At 34.1% G+C, this 22,117-nt stretch overlaps 5 protein-coding genes across 8 annotated transcripts in view; 4 read left to right on the top strand and 1 right to left on the bottom strand.

The window, feature by feature from the left end:
* Positions 1-578: 578 nt before the first annotated feature.
* Positions 579-4,430, bottom strand: LOC132699314 (eukaryotic peptide chain release factor GTP-binding subunit ERF3A). The gene is made up of 8 exons (XM_060665957.1): positions 4,050-4,430; positions 3,241-3,540; positions 2,898-3,038; positions 2,544-2,844; positions 1,826-2,147; positions 1,502-1,765; positions 1,279-1,447; positions 579-718 (listed from the first exon to the last, which is right to left on the bottom strand). The coding sequence occupies exons 1-8, from the start codon at positions 4,276-4,278 to the stop codon at positions 675-677; spliced, it is 1,770 nt and encodes a 589-aa protein (XP_060521940.1). The 5' UTR covers positions 4,279-4,430; the 3' UTR covers positions 579-674.
* A 72-nt stretch (positions 4,431-4,502) lies between these two features.
* Positions 4,503-7,044, top strand: LOC132699312 (nucleolar complex protein 2 homolog). Its single transcript, XM_060665955.1, has 4 exons — positions 4,503-5,082; positions 5,138-5,333; positions 5,385-5,551; positions 5,609-7,044. Exons 1-4 carry the CDS (start codon positions 4,639-4,641, stop codon positions 6,983-6,985), a joined length of 2,184 nt encoding a protein of 727 aa, XP_060521938.1. The 5' UTR covers positions 4,503-4,638; the 3' UTR covers positions 6,986-7,044.
* A 132-nt stretch (positions 7,045-7,176) lies between these two features.
* Positions 7,177-22,117, top strand: part of LOC132699313 (scaffold attachment factor B1-like) — a 43,013-nt gene continuing 28,072 nt past the window's right edge. Inside the window, exon 1 of the mRNA XM_060665956.1 lies at positions 7,177-7,467. The gene's annotated coding sequence lies outside the window, so the exon portion shown is untranslated. The remainder of the gene's footprint in view (positions 7,468-22,117) is intronic.
* On the top strand, positions 7,481-10,764 carry LOC132699309 (ankyrin repeat domain-containing protein 27-like). Of its 3 annotated transcripts, XM_060665950.1 has the most exons (3): positions 7,909-8,022; positions 8,087-8,122; positions 8,170-10,764. In XM_060665950.1, the coding sequence occupies exons 2-3, from the start codon at positions 8,108-8,110 to the stop codon at positions 10,540-10,542; spliced, it is 2,388 nt and encodes a 795-aa protein (XP_060521933.1). In that variant the 5' UTR covers positions 7,909-8,022; positions 8,087-8,107; the 3' UTR covers positions 10,543-10,764. The 3 variants fall into 3 exon arrangements, with proteins under 3 accessions (XP_060521931.1, XP_060521933.1, XP_060521932.1); XM_060665949.1 differs by having other exon boundaries at positions 7,961-8,122; XM_060665948.1 differs by having other exon boundaries at positions 7,481-10,764.
* The window catches only part of LOC132699307 (putative uncharacterized protein DDB_G0282133), a 299,329-nt gene continuing 291,789 nt past the window's right edge, over positions 14,578-22,117 (top strand). For both annotated transcript variants that reach the window (XM_060665947.1, XM_060665946.1), the window contains exon 1: positions 14,578-14,817. The gene's annotated coding sequence lies outside the window, so the exon portion shown is untranslated. The remainder of the gene's footprint in view (positions 14,818-22,117) is intronic.

The following is a 22,117-nucleotide window of genomic DNA, read 5'->3' as shown; positions in this document are numbered from 1 at the left end:
TATTTACCACAATAATTATAATTATTCAACTTGTCACCTTATTGAGGGAATTGATAGAGTATTTTTTAAAAAATTAGTGTTAACCCAGTCGGACGGAAGAGTTTAACAACTTTCTGAAGGCTCCATTAATCAGGAATTCAAGCATACCAAAAACATATCTTAGAAGGTTGGTGACAGTACTTCGCTGCAAAATGCAATATCGATTCCCATACTTGTCCAAATCAAATGCCAATAATTTTTCACAAAAAAAAATCAAAGTTTAAATCTGATCCTTCTACCGCTCCAAATTAATGCGAAGCGCCCCACGGTGCCCCGAAAATTGTGAAAAAAGATGGTCACACACTATTCACGAAATGCAACCGCCATAAATAGTTCGATATAAAAATTTGATAAAAGTCTCGTTTTTTAAAAAGCGCGCTTCACATCGAAATCCCAACATCAATTCGTTTTTTTTTTTTGTTCTATGTACAATATATTCCTCTATTTTGCCTTCTGTATAAAAAGAGCCAACATTGTGTGGCGTTCTTACTGCTTTCACACCTTTTTTTTTGTTTCGAAGTCCTGGAGGAATTACGCTTTAATTTTGTTTTGTTTTCCAATGATTTTTCTGTACGTTCGGGTTTAAAAAATTTACGGCCTAGAGTTCCTATTAGCATGAAAACGTCCGTCCCATTTTATTCCACAAGTTTGAGGACTTTTCCAATTGCAATTGTTTTATCTGAAATTAAGAATCAAAAAATTAGATGCCTCATAAGGGATGCATTTTTTTTTGTTATTGGCGAGTTTATAAAAAAAACAACTAAGAACGCAATGTGCCCAACTTTTTTACGCTAAATTTAATTATTAGTTGAAAATTATAGTGCATAAGCGATTTATTAATGTACAGCCTCCTGTTAAGATTGAACTGTTTCGGCAGTTAGCTGTAGAGTTAATAAAATAAAGCAAAATTCAGGAAAGAAATGTTTAAATATAATGTTATATATGAGATACTGTGGAATTTCTTAGTTGGTAGCTGTTAATTCTTAATTCCTATTTTTATATGTATGTGTATGTATCATCAAACATTTGAACATGTTTGAGTTTTAGTTGATTCTGCGATATCTTCAAAAATATTTAAAGAATAAAAATAAATACAAATATAAACTGTCTCTATGGAAACCTCATATATTAATTTCAAAACAATTTTTATGTTGCAATTGAAATCATAGTTGTCCGATCCAATTTATTTGGACGAGATATATAAAAATATATCGCAAAATTAATGCAATTTCTACTCACTTTCATCTCTAAGGGTAAATCTACCCATCTGCGGGAACAATTTGAAGGGTTCGAGACAAATCACTCCCGCGCATTCTATTCTCATAATGGCTACTTGGTCCTGTTTGACAAACCTGGGTCTAGTCTTTGATTTCTCTCCGGTTTTCTTGTCCACAAGGCAGATTAGTGCCTAAAAATAGACCACCAGACATACTACCAATTGCGAACTACTCCGTCACACTACCTTAACGGTAATTTCCTCGGCGGCGCAGTGAATATGCATCACCGCACTGTAACCCGCGCATATAATGGACTTATGTTCCAAGATTACTAATTGAGCGTCGAAGATGCGGCACGTGTGAACAGGATTAATGGCATCACACAAAACAAAGCCCGGACTTACATCCTCCTCCTCTACACCTTTCACTTTAATCTTGATATTTTCACCCGGTATGACCCGACTTACTTCGTCGTCGTCCGATAAAAGCTGGTCTACAGTTACAGGGGTCTAGAACATTTCCGTTAGGCACAAAAAAAACTAATCTATATCGAGTAATGTTGGTTTTACCCTATTAGGCATGATAAGGAGACTTTGCCCTTTCCGACATTCTCCCGACTCAACTTTGCCCATCAAAACAGTACCCATGTCCTTATATTTATCTACAATAGGCATCATGAATGGTCCGTCCGCTTTTCTATTTAGGGCAGGCAAATTGTCGATGAATGGTATAAACGCCGGTCCCTTGTACCAAGAGCTAACTTTCTCGTCGACGGGCTCTTTTAGGTTCTGGCCCATTTGGCCAGAACACGGCAAGAAAAATAGGTCTTTGTTATAATTGAAACCTAGTTTCTTAAGGTATGGTAAGATTTTGTCTCTACATTCGTTGTACCTGAAACAAATTGAAAACAAAATTAACATTTGCGAAGATTTAAAGTAAAGTAGTTCAAATATACCAACAATTGTACAATAAAGCAGCAGATTTTAAAGTCACAAATTTAGATCAATGTAATTCTAAAAGGTTTTGTTCTAACTGAGGGTGCAATAATTGCATTAATTAGGTCTAAAGGTTTTTTTTTTAATAACCTGCGATATTCAAATTGCAGCTGGCAGTAAATACTGAGCATGATGAATGTTTCTCTCTTAATTTTTAATAAGTTTACCTTTTGTTTTGTTTCAACTTTCTTTTGTTATTGCTATAACTTGAATGTATTCTCAATATTTGTTTATTAGTTTATATTTGATTAACATTAAATATTATTAATATTTAGTGTTAAATAACACCCACCTAGCTTCGTCCCAGTTCACAGTTGGATCGTCCATCTTGTTAACTAATACTACCAAATATTTAACACCCGCCGTTTTGGCCAACATGGCATGCTCCCTGGTCTGTCCTCCTCTATCAAAACCAGTCTCAAATTCCCCTTTTCTAGCTGAAATCACTAAAACTGCTAGATCGGCCTGGGCAGCGCCTCCTATCATGTTTGGCACAAAGCTTTTGTGACCTGGAGCATCCAGAATTGTAAAGTGCTTCTTTTCAGTCTCGAAAAATGCTCTTCCCACTTCTACAGTTTTACCCTTATCCCGTTCTAAAAGAATTTATTGAAGAATCTGTGTAATTCCTTGCTAACCAACCATTTACCTTCTTGGTTAGTGTCAAGAGCCCAGCTGAGGTACCAGCTCTCTCGGCTCTTTTCTCTAGCTTCCCTTTCATATTTTTCTAGTGTCCTTTTGTCTACCATACCAGTAAGTGCCATGATTTGACCTCCAATTGTGCTTTTACCTAAAGTTGACAAGATAGAAAATGCTAAATTACTCTAAATATATCAAATGTTTTTTAAACTCATAATCCTACATAAATCTTAAAAATCCAGAAACTAAAAAAGAGGCTATGCTATTTATTCTATAGCAAAACACATTAAAATCAGGAAAAAGTAGGAACTAAGAATAAACTCCGTGTAAGGTTGGTTAAAGATAGTGCTTACCAGCATCAACATGACCAATGAAGACTACATTTACATGTTCCTTTTTTTCTTCCAACTCTTCTTTTTTAGCCACCTTTTTCTTGGTCACCTTAATGGGAGCCTCCTCAGAAGATGGTTCATCATCATCATCTTCAGGAGTAGTAGCTGTAGCAGGTCCACCAGATCCGCTGTCTTCATCTGCGGCATCCTCCCAAGTTCCGCCCTCGCCTCCACCACTAGGGCTTGCATCACCATCTGCGGGAGGTATTAGTGGGGGCTCTTTGACTTCAGGTTGTTCTGGCAAAGGTTCACCACTGTCGCCTGTAATTTAAATAAATGAATCAAGGTAAAATAACAAGTAATCTATAATATAGCCTGGTCAGGGCTTAACCTTTGTTCATACATTAATAAAGAATTAAGCGCAATTCTTATTTAAAATTTGCAAAACACTTGATAGGGTTACATTAGAATCGCCATTAGGACACAAAACTGGTAATATCTGGTTATAACCTAGAATTACTCTTAACGGAGACAATAACTTCTGTTAAGCTGTATTGGCAAGATATGCAAAATTACCCCACAACTTAGAATAAAAAAGATTTCAAAAGTATACAAATAAAAGTGAACTTCCCTCTTACAATCTCCAATATGGATTCATAAAATTTGGATTTCGGTAAAAAAAAAATTGAAAAATTGTAAAAACTATTCTTGAGTTATATAACCTCTTTAGAGTTACAGACCACATTTAATTGATATCTAAAAATTAAAGCAGGAAGATGGGATAACCTAAATCGGGACACGTCAAAAAATACCCATCACGAGGTACTCACCGTTAAGAACTGGCTCGTGTTGAGGTGAAGATTCGGTGCTTTCAGACTTGGCTGGTGACTGGGCGTCAGGTCGTGCGTTTCCAAATGAAAAAGAAGGCACAAATTCAACAGCATTAACGTTCAACGTGGAAAATTTCGCTGTCACATCTGCAGTGTGACTTGGACTGTTACTTGTAGAGTTACTGTCAGCCTGAGATTCCCAACTATCTGGCGCGGTATTGTTCGACATTTTAACAAGCGTTTCTTAAGTAATTACCAGCAAAATACTTATCAAGCGAGTGATAAAACATAAAAAGTCGAGTCTCTACGTCCGCGTGCGTTTACTCAACGAGCTACCGGAACACAATGGCCGAAACGTCATATTTTAAAAGGTGGGAGATCGACCAATGGCAGTTGTGCGCACCATGACTCTCAAATGCCAAAAGTTATTGAAGTCAAGCTGTAAACTATTAACCTGCCAAACAAAATTCTGTGCTTGTATAGGTTTTCAGAAAATCTAAACTGAGGGTGTAAATACTGCAAAGCAACCAGTTGTTACACGTTTTGTCGTTAACATAACCTACGAACATCAATTTAAGATTCGAAAACCATGTCTAAAATTAAGAAAAAGTTGCTTCCGAAGGGTATAAGATCGAAGCGTTCTAAAAAAGGTCTAAATACAAAGGTGTTAAAAAAAAATCAAAAAATTAAGATTCCAAAAAAAGAAAAAGGAAATGCTAATAGTTTTGAGGAAGAGTGGTCAGAGAAACGACTAATATTAGGGGAAGAAGAAAACCAACCTACTGAAAATTATGACTCTGAGGAAAGCGATTTAGATGAGGAAGCGTTACAAGAGAGGCATAGAAAAGATTTGGATAAATTAAAGAAAACAGATCCTGAATTTTATAAGTTTTTGGAAGATAATGATAAAAAATTACTCCATTTCAATTTATCTGATGAAGAAGATGCAGTACTGGACGAAACTGAAGATGTTGACTCTGTTCATAAGCCAACTCATGATTTAGAAGTTGCAAGTGATGAAAGTGATTTTGAAGTAATGAATTTTTGTTTGAAAATTTTATGAAAAATATTTACCTTATGTGTTGTAGGGTGATGATGTTAAGTCGGGACAGAAAGACAACAGGGTTATAACTTTAAAAATAATCAAAAAGTGGCAATCTGACATCCAAGCCGATAGAAGTAACAAAACTATTGTTGAAGTGACCCAAGCTTTTCATGCAGCACTTTTACGGGTTTCAAACATTGACATGCCAGATGATGAATCTGTCAGATTTAAAGTCGAAGGTATTTACAATATGAATACATTTTGAATAGGTCTACATGTTATCTTTAAAGGGTCTTCCATTTTTAACGCTGTTGTACAATTATGTGTTATGGAGTTGGGTCCAGCAATAAGGAGATATTTGGGTCTTCAATCAGGTTCTAAACTATTACCGCATAAATGTAAAAAATTTAATAAGGTGAAGGGTATTTTGAAATTGTACTTTTCAGATCTATTAAAGGCAAGTTACAATATTTTATTATTCAATACTTATATTACTAATCTTTTAACTTTGCAGCTATTACTGGGGGTGACTTCATCAAATGTTCAGTGTGTTCTTCTAAAACATTTGCATTACATGTCTCATATGTTAGCCTCTTACTCGAACATAACAAAATCAATTGTTAAAAAGCTGATTAGTTTATGGGGTTCAGCTGATGATTCGGTTCGAGTTCTTGCATTCTTATGCATTTTACGCATAACTACGACTCAGACCGGGGGGATTCTTGATACAACTTTAAAATCTATGTATCTGACGTTTGTTAAACACTCGAAATTTGTTAGTATTAGTTCACTGGCGCTGATTAATTTTATGAAGAGATCATTGGTTGAAATGTTCAGTTTGGACATAAACATATCCTATACCCATGTCTTCTTGTACATTAGACAGTTGGCTATACAGTTACGCACTGCCATTACAGTAAACAAAAAAGAAAATATTCAAGCCGTTTACAACTGGCAGTTTATTAATTCTTTGCGGTTGTGGGGTAATTTGTTATCTGTGACTTACAAGAAGCAACAGATGCAGCAGTTGGTATATCCTTTTGTGCAAGTATGCTTAGGAACTTTAAAATTAGTGCCTACCGGTCAATATTTTCCTCTAAGGTTTCATGTGGTTCAACTATTAATTGATTTTAGTAGAGACACTGGAGTGTTTATCCCTGTGCTGCCCTTTTTGCTCGAGATTTTAACTTCGTTTGATTTTAACAAAAAACACCAGAAACTTTCAATGAAACCAATGCATTTCACTTGTTTATTGAGATTATCAAAGTCTCAACTTCAAGAAAATGGATTCAAAGATACCGTGATTGATACTGTTTATGGACAAATTTTAGAATATCTCTCCAATCAATCTAATAGCATAGCATTTCCAGATTTAAGCTTGGTTTGCATAATTCATATTAAACAATTCTTAAAGACATGCAGAGTGGCAAATTACACCCGAAAAATGAAACAGCTTTTGGAGAAAATTGAACAAAATACCAAGTTCATTGAAGATGAAAGGTCAAAAGTTACATTCAGCTTAACAGATCAAAATCAAATTGAAGGTTGGGAATCCCAAATTAAAGTGAAGGGTACTCCTTTAACTACCTATTATGAAAGTTGGAATAAATTGAGAAATATTAAGAGGAATAAAGAATTCACTAGAAATGATCAATTAGGCGATTACAAGTTACCAACGTTAAATAAAGTTAAAAAAAAGGCAACCCAAAAGGCAGAAGGGCGCGTTGAATTATTTCCAAGTGACAGTGATGATTCAGCCCATGAAGGAATCAAAAAGTTTAAACGAGGAAAAAGAGGAGGTAAAAAGAATAAGAAAGCTTTTGAAGAAGCTTCAGCAGATAGTGATAATCAGCAAGATATTGTTGAAGACGTAAATGCTGATGATTGGTAAATTTATTGTACATATTATTAAGTTTTTGCACAATAAAATATGCCACATTTTTTCTTTTATTTACATTTTGTAAATTAACCAGTATTTTTTTGTATGTTTCCCTTTGAATTCAGGAAGATAAATTAAGCGTTGTTATATTTTTTAATTTTTGTTTTAATGTATATATATATTTCATTTGGGCATACTGTGACGTAAAAGGTATTGATCAACCTTTCGTGGATTTGTGTTCCGTGACCGTTATGCTATTGAAATGTCATTTAAAATTGACTTGCGCATGTAGATTTCCTGTTTGCTTTGATGGATTTCGGCATCAACACCAGCGTAACTAAAATAACCTAACATTGGGGAAAAGCTGTAACAGGATTTATATTTTTGCTAGTGTATTGCCTTTTATTAGAAGTTAGAACAAGTGAGATTCGGAGCAGAAATTGGATTTTGCGCTGCAATCATCAGTTTGTATTAAGTCAACAAAAATCAATTTGGTAAGTACCTACATTAGGTATGCGTATTTTTTGTTTTTTTAGTTTCTTGTTAACAGTTTCTTTTTTTGATTACACATTTCATGTTTTTGGGATTTCTTATGTTCGTAAAAGTCTGTAATTTGGTACCTTTTTTATGAGCTCAAAAGTCGCCATTTTGATCTTATTCACCACACCATCATTTGGCATTACCATTTTAATAGAATCAAGTCAAATGTATTTAAAACTAAATACGAAATTCCTACCAGTTTATGTACAAGATGGTGAAATAAAATGTAATACATATTCTTGACATTACCTCATTGTTGATCAAACAATTGCGCATTGGCAGATCGACCATTTTTTATACAGTGGTTTCACTTGTATTTTAAGTGATTGTGTTGTCTAATAAAATAAAACGGATTTAAGTACATTAGCTGCAGTTTACAAAAATTTTGCGGATGTGTTTTTCGCAGAATGTGGTCTTCTTACGATGAAGATTTATCAACAAATGTGTTTTTCAAAGAAATAAAAACGAATCATTCTGATATTCTCAGTAAGGCATGCGACGAAAAATGGGTAATTTGCATACCACGAAATGGTAGTCTAGAGGATACCAATATATGTATCAATGAAATTTTAGATCACATTCTGATACCCGGCGATGAAAACAGTTATAGTACCTTAACTAAAAAACAGCTAATTATTGAAAATAAATGCATAAAGTTTCAGAATCAAGAAGTTTCAAATGTTACTGTTGATATACTTTTCGAAGAGACTCATTACTCGGGGGACAATAAAAAGTACATAGTATGGTGTATTGATAAACAATTGTTCGGTGAGAAAGATCAGTCAACCCTGGAAACTACATTTTTGTTATCTACTGTACATGATTGCAAGTATTTTTTATGGCGGCAAACACGGGAGTTTGGAGTTTTAGAAAACATTCAGGAATTGTGTTTAAATTTTTTATCTCAAGAAAATAATTTTGAAACAGAGAGTCTACAGGGCCAAAAAGATTTGATTGGTAATTTGTACTCTCAGTGCCTTCAGGTATCTTTAAAGCATGTAATTTTTAAGGAAAAAGTTATGAAGAATGTTCAGTTTTTAGACAGTTTAAAGCTAGCAGTCGAAACGTACATGCAGTATTGTTTAGGAAAAAAGCTCATGTATGGTGTGAATTCATTGCAGCATTACAGTGATAGTGTGTTCAATAAAATTGTGAGAAATTCCAGTGATATTAAGGTCGAAGATTTGAATATTTCAAGTGAATTGTATAGTATGCTCAATCCAGCAAAATATGAACTTAGTAAACTCAACAAATACTCAACGGTACTGGATAAAATTTATTGTTTAAAAAAAGTGTTTAATTATTTTTTTGAAAATGTTAATGGTGTAGAAATTTTCTGTTTTACATCCGATGATTTTTTGCAGACTTTGGTGTATCTGATATTAAAATGTAATGTTAACAACTGGATAGCCAATTTAACATATTTAATTGAATTTAAATTTTGTACTTTAGAAGTGTCTAGTCAAAATAGTTTTTTAATAACAACATTGGAAGCTGCTTTGGAATATATAAAAAGCAACGAATTTTTAGCTATTAAAAGTAATCTGATAAACCAAATGACTGCAGATAATCTGAAAGAGAATGAAACTTTTTTTGAAATGATTTATAATAATATAAGAAGTGGTTCATTTAAATCTTTACCAGATTTAATTGAAAATAAACAGAATTTATGTAGATTGAAATTGTGCCATCCTCTATGTATGTGTTCAAATTGTGAGAATTTGGTGGGTGTAATAGGAAACAAAGTTACAAACAAAAACAACCAAAATTTGCTAATATACGCCAGTCTACAGGGGCATATAGATGTTGTACAATTTTTGTTATCAGGAGATTGTGATTTAAATGCGCTTGATAGCTCTGGAAAATCTGCTCTTCATTATGCTGCATCTAAAGGTTTTCAAGATATTTTGCTTTTCTTAGTAAATGCAGGAGCTGACGTTAATATCCTTGATACATACAAAAATACAGCGTTGCATATAGCATGCGATAAAGGACATGAAAACTGCGTGAAAGCATTAATATTTTCTTCAGCATTTCTTGAAATTAATCTTCAAAACACTTCGGGCGAAACACCTTTGTTTTTGGCTACCAAATGGGCATATTTTGATATTGTGCGATTGTTATTAGAAAATGGCGCGTCGGTTTGTTTGAAAAACAATAGAAACCAGACGGTCTATAAAATAGCGCCAAATTATTATGTTACTAAGCTTTTTGAGAATTTTTGTAAAGAGAACAGTAATAATATTTCGCGAGAAATTCACGACACTAAAAATTATGCTTCTCTTGATCAGTCCTATCAGGATCTTAGCAACGAATTTTCTAGCGGTAAAGACTATGGAGCAAAACCAAAAAGTAAAGATGAGTTTAAAACCGTCAATCTGTTACTTAAAGCGATAGAAAACAATGATCTGCCTTTGGCGTGTTTTTACTTGGGGTTCACCGCGTCTTCATCCAAATTAAATTCTAGTGATTTGTTATCAAGGTGCCATCCTTTATGTGCTTGTAAAAAATGTGTAAATGGGCCAGATTCTGATAGTGAAGCTGTTCAGGATTTCAAAAATATACCTAATATTAATGCATGCAACGTTAACGGGCATACTGCTCTTCACGCGGCTGCAAAATTTGGTCGAACAGAAATTTTGCGAATACTGTTGGACAGCGGCGCTTTACCTAATTTAAAAACCTATCGAACTTCATCTACTCCCTTACATTTAGCCGTGCTGACCCAACAAACCCAAATTATTCGAGAATTGTTAAAATGCGGCACCTGTGCGGTAGATCCTCAAGATGCCAAAGGAAATACACCATTGTACTACGCATGTCTTAAGAATGACGTAAGAATAGTGGAACTTTTGCTGGCAAACGGCGCGGATTGCCGAAAAAAAAATTACAATGGAAAGTCAGTTTTACAAGAAGCGGAGAATAAAAATCAATATCGCATATTCAGACTTTTGAAAGAAAGCTTAAGCAGTTTTAAACGAGATGATGTGCAGAATTCGGAGTCCGATCTGTTTGACAGTTTGTTCTAATATACATACCTAATCAAATTCTAGTCTGATATTATACTTATTTAACCATGTAAATGTTTTTGGTGTAAGTTATTTTAAAAAGTGAACAAAATGTTGGAACAAATGTATATTCTAGTGCTTCAAGTAAATTTAAGACGTATTTAGTTACTAACTCAGACTGATATATATCTACTAGATTTGTATATATTTTGTAATGTTCTAAATTTGCAATATACTCATATAATTAAAGTCCTATTTTTTGTACCTAAAACTCAAGTAATTTAATTTGTTGGTTTCAAGTTTCTTATTCTCGAATAAAATGCTTAATAGGATGACAACAAAATACTCACTTATCTTTAAAGGTAGAACGATGACACGAACGGAATTGCTCTAGCCATTATCGTTTTTGAGAATTTTATGGAAAATGGTGCATCTTAAAATAAGATTAACGATATAAGGGGTATCAGTGAAATTTTTTATTTAATTCATGAAAACGGTAAACTTAAACCACAAACATATACTTAGAATATAAAAAAAAAAGTTCATTCTTAGGTTTAAAAAAGAATGCACACGTATTTACCCAAATATGTACAGGGTGCTCCAAATTCGAGGGACCTCTATGGCTTTAAGCATTTGCAGCATAGTTAGCTCAAAACTGATCGGCATGTTACGGGCTCGATTTTCGAGAGAAGTCGAAAACTAAAAAGCGTATCATATGTTAAAGCGTTTCTGAGGATGATTCTTAAAAATGTGCGTTTCTAAACGCGCTCTATAACTTTTTTATTTGTAAAGATAGAGATTTTTATTAAAAACATTTTTTGAAGATTTTTTAAGTGCAAATCTACTTGTTTCGCCGATTTTGTCTTAAAGCCTTCACGACATATAACACAAAGTTACATTTTTTTAAATGGAATAACCCATTAAAAAAATGTTTCTAATAAAATTTCCAACGATGTGCTATACACCTATTTTTATTAAGTAGTTAATCTAGATATCTGCAATTTTTAATAATTACCATAGTAGGCTGTGCTTAACTCTGACCTATGCAGTTTTACGGTATCGAACTAGGCAGCTATGATCAGATAAAAACAATTGCCATGATATACAAGTCCAAGTGTCGAAAGTGATGTCTTCGACAAGCTATAAAAATGTTTGAAAGTACGACATGATAAAATGTTTTATTGAAAGTAACGAAAATCGACAGACGGCGTTATATCTATATTTCGATAGATATCCGGAAAGAAGGCAACCTAGCTCAAAAATATTTTTAAAGTTAAAACGTCATCTACCAGAATACAGATCCTTTACAAAACCGCGGCCGGAGTTGGAAGAATTAACGGTTCTGGGAGAAATAGAAATTAACCCTAATATGGAAACACTGGAATTCCATGCAGCAATGCCTTGCGGGTGCTTAAAAAACGCAACTTTAGGCCCTATCGACTCCGACGGGTGTATCAATTGCGGCAAACGAGATTTTGCTCCAAGACGTGCACTTTGCCGGTGGTACCCAAATAAATGCCAAGAAGACCCCGATTTTGCCAGGAAAGTTATTTGGACGGATGAGGCAACGATTTCTAGTGATGTAGTATTTCCCAGGTATAACTGCTATTACTGGAAACAGCAAAATCCCAATATTGTGGTGGAACAAGCGAATCAGGGAAGGTTCGGTTTTAAGGTATGGGTAGGCGTCTACAAAGTAGAAATTATTGGGCCATATATTTTTGATGGAAATTTAAATGCCGACAGATACGAACAAATTCTAGAAGAGTAGGTAATTCCGTTTATCGACAATTTACCACTTCAGCAAAATAGTGAGCTTTACTTTCAACATGACGGGGAAGAATCGGAGACCTTGTATTTCGAAATCGCCCAACTACTAGAAGGGAATTGGAAGAGGCACTTCGTACTACATTCAAGCAGCTTCGTGCGGTAGAACTTCTTAATGCAGAAAATAGCGTGAAGAGAAGATTTAAGGATATGTTTACAAGAAAACGGGAGTCAATTTGAGAAAAGAAACTTGTTAGATGTAGATTTTAAGTGTTATATAATTTAATTAATAAAAATATTAAATAAAAAAATGCTTTTAATAATTTTATTTCCGTTTATTATTTTAGGGTTGGTAATTATTGTAAACTAGAAGTTAAAGTGCGAGCTTGCTGTGTCTCCTCTTGTCGTAGCCAACTTTTTGTATGAAAAAAAAACCATAAAATTTTATCTACACATTTGGGGCGCGCACTGCGCCTACTATGGTAAATATTAAAAATTGCAAATATCTTTTAAACTATTTAATAAAAATAGGTGTATGGCACATAGTTCGACAGGAAATTTTATTAGAAAACTGATTTTTTAGAAAACTTGTGGGAAATATAACTTTGTGTGATATCTCGGGAACTAAAGGCTCTAAGACAGAACGGGTAAAATAGAGAAATTCCCGCTTAAAAAAACTTAAGAAATGTTTTTCTTAAAACTTTTCTTACAATTAAAAAAGCTATAGAGGGCCTTCATAATCGCACATTTTTGAGAATCACTCTGTAGCTCAAAATGGCCTTGACATATCACGATGCGGTTTTCAGTTTTTGACTTCTATCGAAAATCGAGCCCGTAACATGCTACGTTTTGGGCTAACTATGTTGCAAAGACTTAAAGCCATAGAAGCCCCTCGAATTTGGACCACCCTATACGTTTAACTAATACTCTTTATTTTTTGGAAAAAAAGTAGGTAAGAATAACAAAATAATTTGATTTGTAAGTTCTAAAGAAAATGCACAAATATGCATTGCCATTTCATACAAAATGATGAATTCAGATTAAAAATTTCATAATTATTAAATTTATATAAAACCTTAATGAGTTATTATTTCTTTATAAATATACTTATACATAGATTTATATATACACACTGTATACGCCATTTTCAAAAATTAACCCCCTAAAAAAAGAAACAGAAAAATTAAGAAATTATATAAAACTATATTCTATAAATTATATAAATTAAATAAATTATATAAAAATTATTTAACTGCGATTTTTTATGTCTTATGTTGTTTGTTGGATAATTAAGTAATCTAATAATGAAATTTTTGTATTTCATTATATTTTTTTATATAATTTGTCATTCAGAGAGAACCTACAATACCATGTCACGTCTATTTTTAAATTTTTAAAAACCCTTATTTCTTTGATCAATCTAAAAAAAGTTGACCCTTTTCTGATTAATGTTTTAAGTTAATACTTGATTCCGGTTCAATAACTTTTGTCTTTAAAATTTTGCGAGTTTTTGAATTTGAATTTATGACTTGAGCGCTATCTATTTTGAGATAGTGAATCGTATTGAAAGTACGTCGTCTGAGTACTGTTTACAAACATGGAGTTGATGAAATACTGCAGAGATATATAGATAGATAGAAACTAAAAAAGTCTAATTTTAAAATCTTCGAAATTTTAAGTAAAAAAGTAACATCCCTATTGCTATGCGTCTCGATCTAAATAAAATTTGTCTCACAAGATCGATAATTATAAGAAGCATTTCATATCTTACGGAAAATCTGTCATTTGTCACTTATATATTCTCTTTCGTAGTATTCAGTGCCCCTCTCAGAAAAGTTTACGTACGGAGTAAACTGCAACACCCTATATATTATTATTTGTATGCATTTTCCATCATTTAAATATTTTTCCACAATCAATGCAACCATATTTGGAGTACATTTATGGTCATTTTTAAGTTGGGTTATGTTCTAGAAATGGAAAAGATTGAATTAAAAATTTGAATAAGTTTCACTGCGCCTTGTCAGTTTGCGTTAGCTAATTTACTGTCCGGGATCTTGAAGATCACAGACTCTTTGATTTGTTTCGTTCTTGGATTATTTTCGCCTAAAGTCGCATTTTCTTTGACCCTGAAACTAAATTTCTGATACGTTGAGAATACGGGTACGTGGGTTAGTAATGTTTAACAAGTGATGTCCAAATGTAGGGGTTGAAGAGTTACGCCGACGCGGTTTCTACGACGACCGCGTCTCGACGCTGTTATCTGCGCCGCGGCGCTTGTTTCGCAAAAAGCCGGGTTCAGTATGTTTCGGGCCGCGTAGGGTTTGGATCGTCGCTGAACGCTCATTTTCGTAAGCCCTTAGTTTCACGTGGTCATTGAGAATTTCGAACAAAAAAAAAACTGATAGTTATTTTATTATTACGTTTGTTAACGTTGTTTTTTCTCTATAAATTTTGGCGTGTACTTAAATAAGTGTTTAGCGTGAACTTCTAGCCGAAAGATTATTAGAATTCGCCAGATAATTTAAGGTCAGTTTCAGTGTAATCGGGGATTTACGGCTCATCTTTTTATGTATTGAATGTAGATTTCGTGTTTGATTTATATTGTTATATAGAGACCAGTGGCAGGGTCTTCAATCTTTGCTAAACTTGGGATTACGTATAACGTTCAGCTAAGCCCCAGTCTATTTAAAAAACTGTTTTTCAGTTCGTAAAGTTTATTGCTTGTTTGTTTATTATTGCTAAAAGCTGAGGTAAAAAATTCGAACCGCTCGATTAACGATTTTAGCCATAAATATTATTGGCTACCAAAAATTATAATATAATTATAATCATGAAGAAGACATGGAGTGTTTTTTTTTCACGAAAGACGTAATTCAAAAGCATTGTGGCTCGGATACGGTTAAGCATCACACTGGCTGAAAGATACCTATCCATATTTTCTAGAAACTGTTGCCTAGTTTTAAACACAGAGTGTTGCCTTAAAGAGGAAACAAGAATATATACCAAACCTTATGCCATTCAATATCAAAATTACATTCTGGAAGTACCATTTAAAATCCATTATTGCCAATGATAAAATATGCAAGACTAGTAAAGTTTGTCTCTAAAGTATCTGGTTTGATGAACTTTTACATTTTCTAATAATATAAGCATTAGATAGATAATGTATTGTTTATGTAGGTATCAATTTTAAAATTACATTCTGACCTCGAGGTTTATCCAGTCTCGAATATTTTGAGCCAGGAGTATTTCTTTCGCCCTCATTTTTCTTTAATCTTGCACTTCAGCTTCAGGAATTAGTACTGCTTCTCTGTCAGAGTCGTCATTGCGACTAATTATAATGGGATTTATGTTGCTCTGTACGGAAATGCAAGCTTCCTCAATTTTCTAATGTGCTGTACTCAATTTTGCAGCTCTTTCGAAGTAAGAAAGCTTTTAGAATACTTCGTCTAATATATCAACTGACATATTAATATACCTAATAATCAATATTGAAGAAATACCCACCCCTGTCATGTACACTCAAGTATGAATAAATTATTTGTGTATTGACCAGTGTACTTAATAGCAGCAGGTAACAAAATCGTTAAACAATTTTGGGGTACGGTCCCTCAAAAGCCGATGCGATATACACTGAGATATACCGCATAAACTATATAACAATTTGTCGCATTTATTATAACGTAGAAAAATTTCAATCCGAGTTATGGAATTTGACCTTGACATTTTTGTGTATGTAATTTTTACGAGTTTGTGGAAGTGACTGATGTAAAATTTCGATATATAGCTGACGTGTTAAGGGATATTTTTGTGATATCTGTAGTTTTGTACTGTAAAGCATTTTTATTAAAAAATAAAGAAATAATAGAATATTAAGAAAAAATATGTTACGACACAACATTATTTTTAGAATCATTGCTTTAAGTGCGTTATGTTTCTTTGTTCAGGTATATGACTTATAAAAATGTTTACATTTATTGAAAGAGTAAATAATTGATAAGAATACATATCTAATCATCACGTAGACGCAGGTAACTCGGTACTTACAGCAATATTATAGTGTTCCTACTAATCATTAAAACGTAACCTCGGTAAAAAATTTGTTGATATCTAGTTCTGCATTTAAATTGTATGTGGTACTAAGTAACAAAACCTCGCTATGCAAGCAAAAGGACAACACAACGATCCACGAAGAATTTATGCGAACTCAGTAGTTTGGCGTCGAAATGTTTTCCTTTTAATCAAATGCAGGTACCCGCACCTGGTTTTAGGTCAGTTTAGGTAGTTTGCCCCTTGTTATCACTTGCAAAGTACAGTTCATAAATACAAGAAAGAAATTTGATTTTAACAAATGAAATATTATATTGCAAATGTACAACAAATCCCACAACTTAACTTTTGCACTTACCATTTTTTTATATTTTATTATGTAATAATAATAATAATATATAAAAATAATTTACTAGATATTAATAAAAGTCCACTCAAAAATCTGTCCAATCTGGGTATTTTCTCGTTAAACTAAAAAAGGTTTCTTCGAATTGCTTCTTTTCATTGTGATGAATGTCGATGATGGACTCACCATTTTTTCCGTTGACACTATAGATGAACATAAAATTTTCCATATTAAATCAATCCTAATACTGCCTTAGGAGTGTTTATCAGTTTTTGTGGGTTATCTTTCTAACTATACCTATGCTCCTATGAAAATGAAAAATGACAGCACCATTTAGAAACGAAATTTAGAAATATAAAAAATACTCGAAAGAAAAAGTGTAATACGATCATGTGTGGGAGTCGCACTCTCTCTTCTCTCAAGTTACCTTTCCATTTCCTGTCGCTCATATACTTAAAATTAACGAAGAAGCGGTGGAGGCACTTCTTGTTATGGAACAAAAACGAAAGCGAAACTTCCGACCCCAAACAATTTTCGCGCTCTTTTGATGTTTCCAAATCGCTTCGTATGATGCGCCCCGGTTGTCAAGTTGGCAACCCTGTGTTTGACGGCCGCTTCCAGGACTGCCCATGATAATGTGACAATTACCACTTGATATAAACAATTTTTATTTTTTTTTATTGTTAGGTACGTATAAAAAGAAATATGGGGAGAAAATCTAACATAAGACTTGAAATATAATTTTATTTCTGTTATTTTTTGTGAAGGATGCTCAAAAATTTAATATATAATATATATATATATATATATATATATATATATATATATATATATATATATATATATATATATATATATATATATATATATATATATATATTATATTTATATTTTTGTGTAGATGTTTTATAAATTCTCACAATATTTTTCCAAAACAAAACGAATAAAAACTGAACAAAATGATGTTATTAAAACTTTAAACTAAACAAAATTAAGCTAAGCTTTCATCCAAATATTATACCGACTATTAAAAAGTTAAAATTTAAATTAATGTATTTTGTATTTGTCGAAATGGGGGAGAGCGTTCCGTCTAAATCTTGTTGGTTGGCAACCCGAATCCCAGCTAATACTGCTAATAGTAGTTCTAGGCGCTTGCTTTTATTGCTAGTGGACTATATATTTATTTCAAACCGTGATTTCTTCACACTCTTGCTATTTATTAACTCGGATTTGGAAAATTAAAAAAAAAATACATCAATTGCAATATCTTCACTTTGTCTTATTGAGCCAAGTGAGAGTATGTTGACAAACCGGATTTCATGAAACAATTAATTCTTTCATTTAAATTCCCCTTGGCGAAATCATCTTATCGCTTATTTGAAATTCTGCACCTCGTATTTAAGCGTTGTTTACATTCGAAGCCGAGTGTAATTATTCGCCTTAATTATATACGGAACGGGACTTCTGCCGGTTCCAATCTGACACACAACGCAAACACACGTCGTAACCCTTCCTCATACTTATTTTAATGACTTTGACCTTTACTTCCCCACGTCCGACCATTAACCACCGGGGCGGCATTCCCTTATTTGCCACCCAAAGTACGGCACTCGCAGAAAAAAAAAGAGAGAATATTAATCGGGATCTAAATGAAGTTATTTATTCAAAGTCGTTTGGAGGTTTGCGGGAGACCGAAAGGAAAACAAATAAAACGGTGAAACGTGTCGGCTGGGGGGGTGGAGAGGTGAACCGACAGAGGTCCGTCAGTGTCGACGGACAGCGTCGCGACGCCCAAAACCGACCCATGTCCGCAGCAAAAAACCGACAAACCGTGGGTTAGACGCAGACATTTATCTTGTCGAACCCTTCCTATGGTTTCCCGCTTTCCCCAGTTATCTGTTTAAGGACGAAATATCGTTTATTGGATGCAGATTGTTCTAAAGCTGTGACTCGCGTTATTCTGGAGATTTTGTTTCAATTCGGTTAGTTGTTCTGGGTGTCAGTGAATCCAGCAGATTTTCGTTAAACGTAATCAAAGTTACAATTTATACTCTGAAATATATTATTTAAACATTATGACCCGTTGATATTGTCGATCTAATTAAAAGAAGAAATTATCTAAGGGGAAAATGTTAAAATGGTGGAGAACAACTGGGATCTAATTTCTTCTGCGTCGTATATAAAGTTTGCAACATTAACTGTAATGGATTAAAAGATTAACTTTAAGACTCATCAAATAGGTTCATTTATTGAATAAGTCATTCCGCTATACACTATTTAGTTTTCGCGTCCATATTGTGCGAGTAATACAACGCGCAGTTATTCGCGTCGCAGAATGTTTTAGTCATGATTAAAACCAATGAACAGGATGCAGTTCTATTTACTGGAGGAGTGACTATCCTATTTTCACTAAACAAAAAAAATATCTGTTGCGATTCTAGTGTCTAGCTTAATTTTTGCGTGACGCCGTGTTTAAGAGGGTGCGCCGTAATTCTCTTATAGTTATGGCCTCTTCAATTTCCTCTGGAATACTTACCTTTCTATTGTACACCATAATTTCTTTTGGGAAAATGGACGTAGGACACTATAATCAAATTTATGGAATTTCATAGGAAAGGTAGGAAACATTATGTAATCCAAATCCTGGTAGTGAGATTTCTTAGGAAGTTTTATAATGAAATACTCTTCGACAAATTTGGGTGTAACAGAATTCCTAAATTTACTAACAGGAAATTACTCCTCGTTCAAGATTCAAGATTCAAATTAGGTGGAGTCACCTTTCAAGGATCCCGAGATTGCATTTATCCTAATTCCGGTTTTTTGAGTTCTTATTTGGTACCACTTTTTTTCTTGTTTTCCACAATGGGCTCCCCATTCTCCAATTCGAGTTATCGAATTTGAGTGTTAATGCCATTACATATTATTAATGTCATTATTTCAATACTTGTGGAGTAGGTATGGCGTCGCCCGGGCCTGAATTACTTCATATGCCTGATATATTTCCGATTATACTTAAGATGTATACTAGAGAGGTATAGGGGAGTTATGAAGGTATAGGAGGGTAGTGGAGGTATATGGTGGTACAGGAGAGGTATTATAGGGTATGAGTGTCTATGGTGACTGGCTCCATAGCTATAGAGCTTTATCTACGATTCGTCTCTTTGGTTAGACTTCACAGTTTCGATGGTGGCTGCTTGATTCTGGTTTAGCAGATGAAAACGCACTCTCGATAGGCCTTCACATTGACATGGCTGTCTCTTCTTTTACAGAATCTGCATTTAGTGTTATCTTCTCCTCTCATTAGGATGCTTCTTAGATGAGTCTTAAGCCGCCAGTGTTCTCTCAGTAGATCTATCAGTATTTTTACTGCATTTCTTTTGTTGCTGGGTCGATCCGCTGTAAAGTTAACCGATCGACTTCGGAGGAATTCCTTGGCCTTTGTCCTGGCATGTTTTTCCACCATTGCCGGGATTCTTAATCCATCCATTTTTTCAATCATGCTCCTAGACCAGGCTTCGCGGGTTACTTTATCATAGCTTTTATTGTCGCTTGTTATATTATTACGAATCTGGGACATGTTGTAAGTTTGCCCATTGGAATAGACATTTTTTGGTTTTTGCTGTCATATTTCAGCCCTACCCCTTTGATTTTTGGACCGTCTATGTTCCAGACTGGCTTGTGCTCGACTTGCTCGTGCTCAATCCTATCTTGCCAAATCAAAATTGTGATTAAAGTGGCGTTTATCAAACTTCTTGAATTATGTTCTATTAATGTTTTCATCAAATAGAATGTATTCAAAATTGACCCAAAAATAAGACTTTTATTTTAAACAGCGCATGCGCTCACATGTGGCTTTCGTCGAGCCCGGTATGCTTGGGAGAAGATCAGAATCGAAAAGTTTTCTAGCGCATGTGCATTAGCATGTGAGCGAAGCTTCCTTTATTTCATTTCGTTGTAATATTTTGCTATTATAGGGAGCTACCTTGCAGGTCCTTGGAAAAAATACATTGAAACCAATCTCGCTGCATATCCATGAAATTCTGTAAACTCCTGGAATCTCAAATGGAATTTTGTCTTTGACGGATCGAAGATATTGAGAGATTTTTGGTAAATTTGATTTTGACGTTATGTCTAAGTGGAACGTCTAAGAATGGGAGGTTATTATTAGTTTCTAATTCGATGGTAAAACGTATGCTAGGGTGTATAAAGTTTAAATTTCTAAGAAAATCTACTAGACCATGAGGTCAAATAACAAAGAAAATACACTTCACCACAACCTTCCAATAGCAATGAGCCTGAAAGTAATCCCGCTCTTGCTACTGTTGGCCTTTTTTACATTCAAAACATCACTGACCACATATTAAAAGTTCTAAAGAAATGAAACGTTAAAACCAGATTTACCATTGTCCAAAAATCTCTTAACATCCGTCAAAGACAAAATTTCATTTGAGATGTCAGGAGTTTACAACATTCCATGGGTATGCGTTAAAGAATACATTGGAGATACCGGATGAAAAATATCAATTTGGCTTAAAGAACATGAAAGAGCCTTAAGACTAAGACAAATAAACTCAACACCAGTTGCCAAACACAATCACAACCTAAAATTTTATTCAATGAAACTAAAATTCTTGTATGCAATCAGTTCTTCTACCAACGAAAAATCTTAACTGCGACTCAATATGGGAATCAGTCATCCGAGACAGTGTTTATGGCCCTCATTTAGCTCCGTCCACCTTAAACAATATATAAGCAGGTACAGAGTATAGTACGAGCTAGTTTCTGTTAAGCTCTGACGAAGCTAACAGGAGGATTAGCGAAACGTTAGCAAGTTCGACTCAACAACAACCGACGTAGGAAGAATCCAGAAGTTTTGTAAATAGTATTAACAATCTTCTTCAAATGAAATTCATTCTTTTTGGTTATACTTCAACAAACGAACAGCAACGACGCAAATGCTGGCGCTTAACGGCAAAGGAATTGACAGCTCTAAAGTACTTTGGTACATAGGACGTAAAACGTTTCGACAATACTCTCCCAGCTTCCGGCAATCGTTGTGCCGTCGCAATGTAAACAAGTTACTCGAGATTTTACTCTGCCGGTATTCCGTAACATTGCGTCGGGCGTTTGCATATCATTTAAATCAAAATTAGTTTGCGCTCAACATCGCAGCCCGTCCGCGGAAAATAGATTACAGGAGACAATAAACAAGTTCGGCTAGAATGGGAGTGCCACGAGGAAAGTTTTATTTCCGTTTGCGGACCATGCACGCTTAATCAAATGCGATTGCGATTGTTCCGTATGGACGATAGCCGTGTTCGGTTGAAACTGTCGGTGTTTTGGTTTCGCATTGACCGTTTTAGAATTGTCAGGTAAATTGCGAAGAAATTAATAATCAAAACTAAACAAAGCTAGCGTTTTCAGGTACAT

The sequence above is a fragment of the Cylas formicarius genome, unplaced genomic scaffold, assembly GCF_029955315.1.
Source record: "Cylas formicarius isolate icCylForm1 unplaced genomic scaffold, icCylForm1.1 PGA_scaffold_3__17_contigs__length_32017465, whole genome shotgun sequence".
Taxonomy (NCBI): domain Eukaryota; kingdom Metazoa; phylum Arthropoda; class Insecta; order Coleoptera; family Brentidae; genus Cylas; species Cylas formicarius.
The sequence above is the reverse complement of the archived record's forward strand: the minus strand, read 5'-3'. Positions and strand labels throughout refer to the sequence as shown.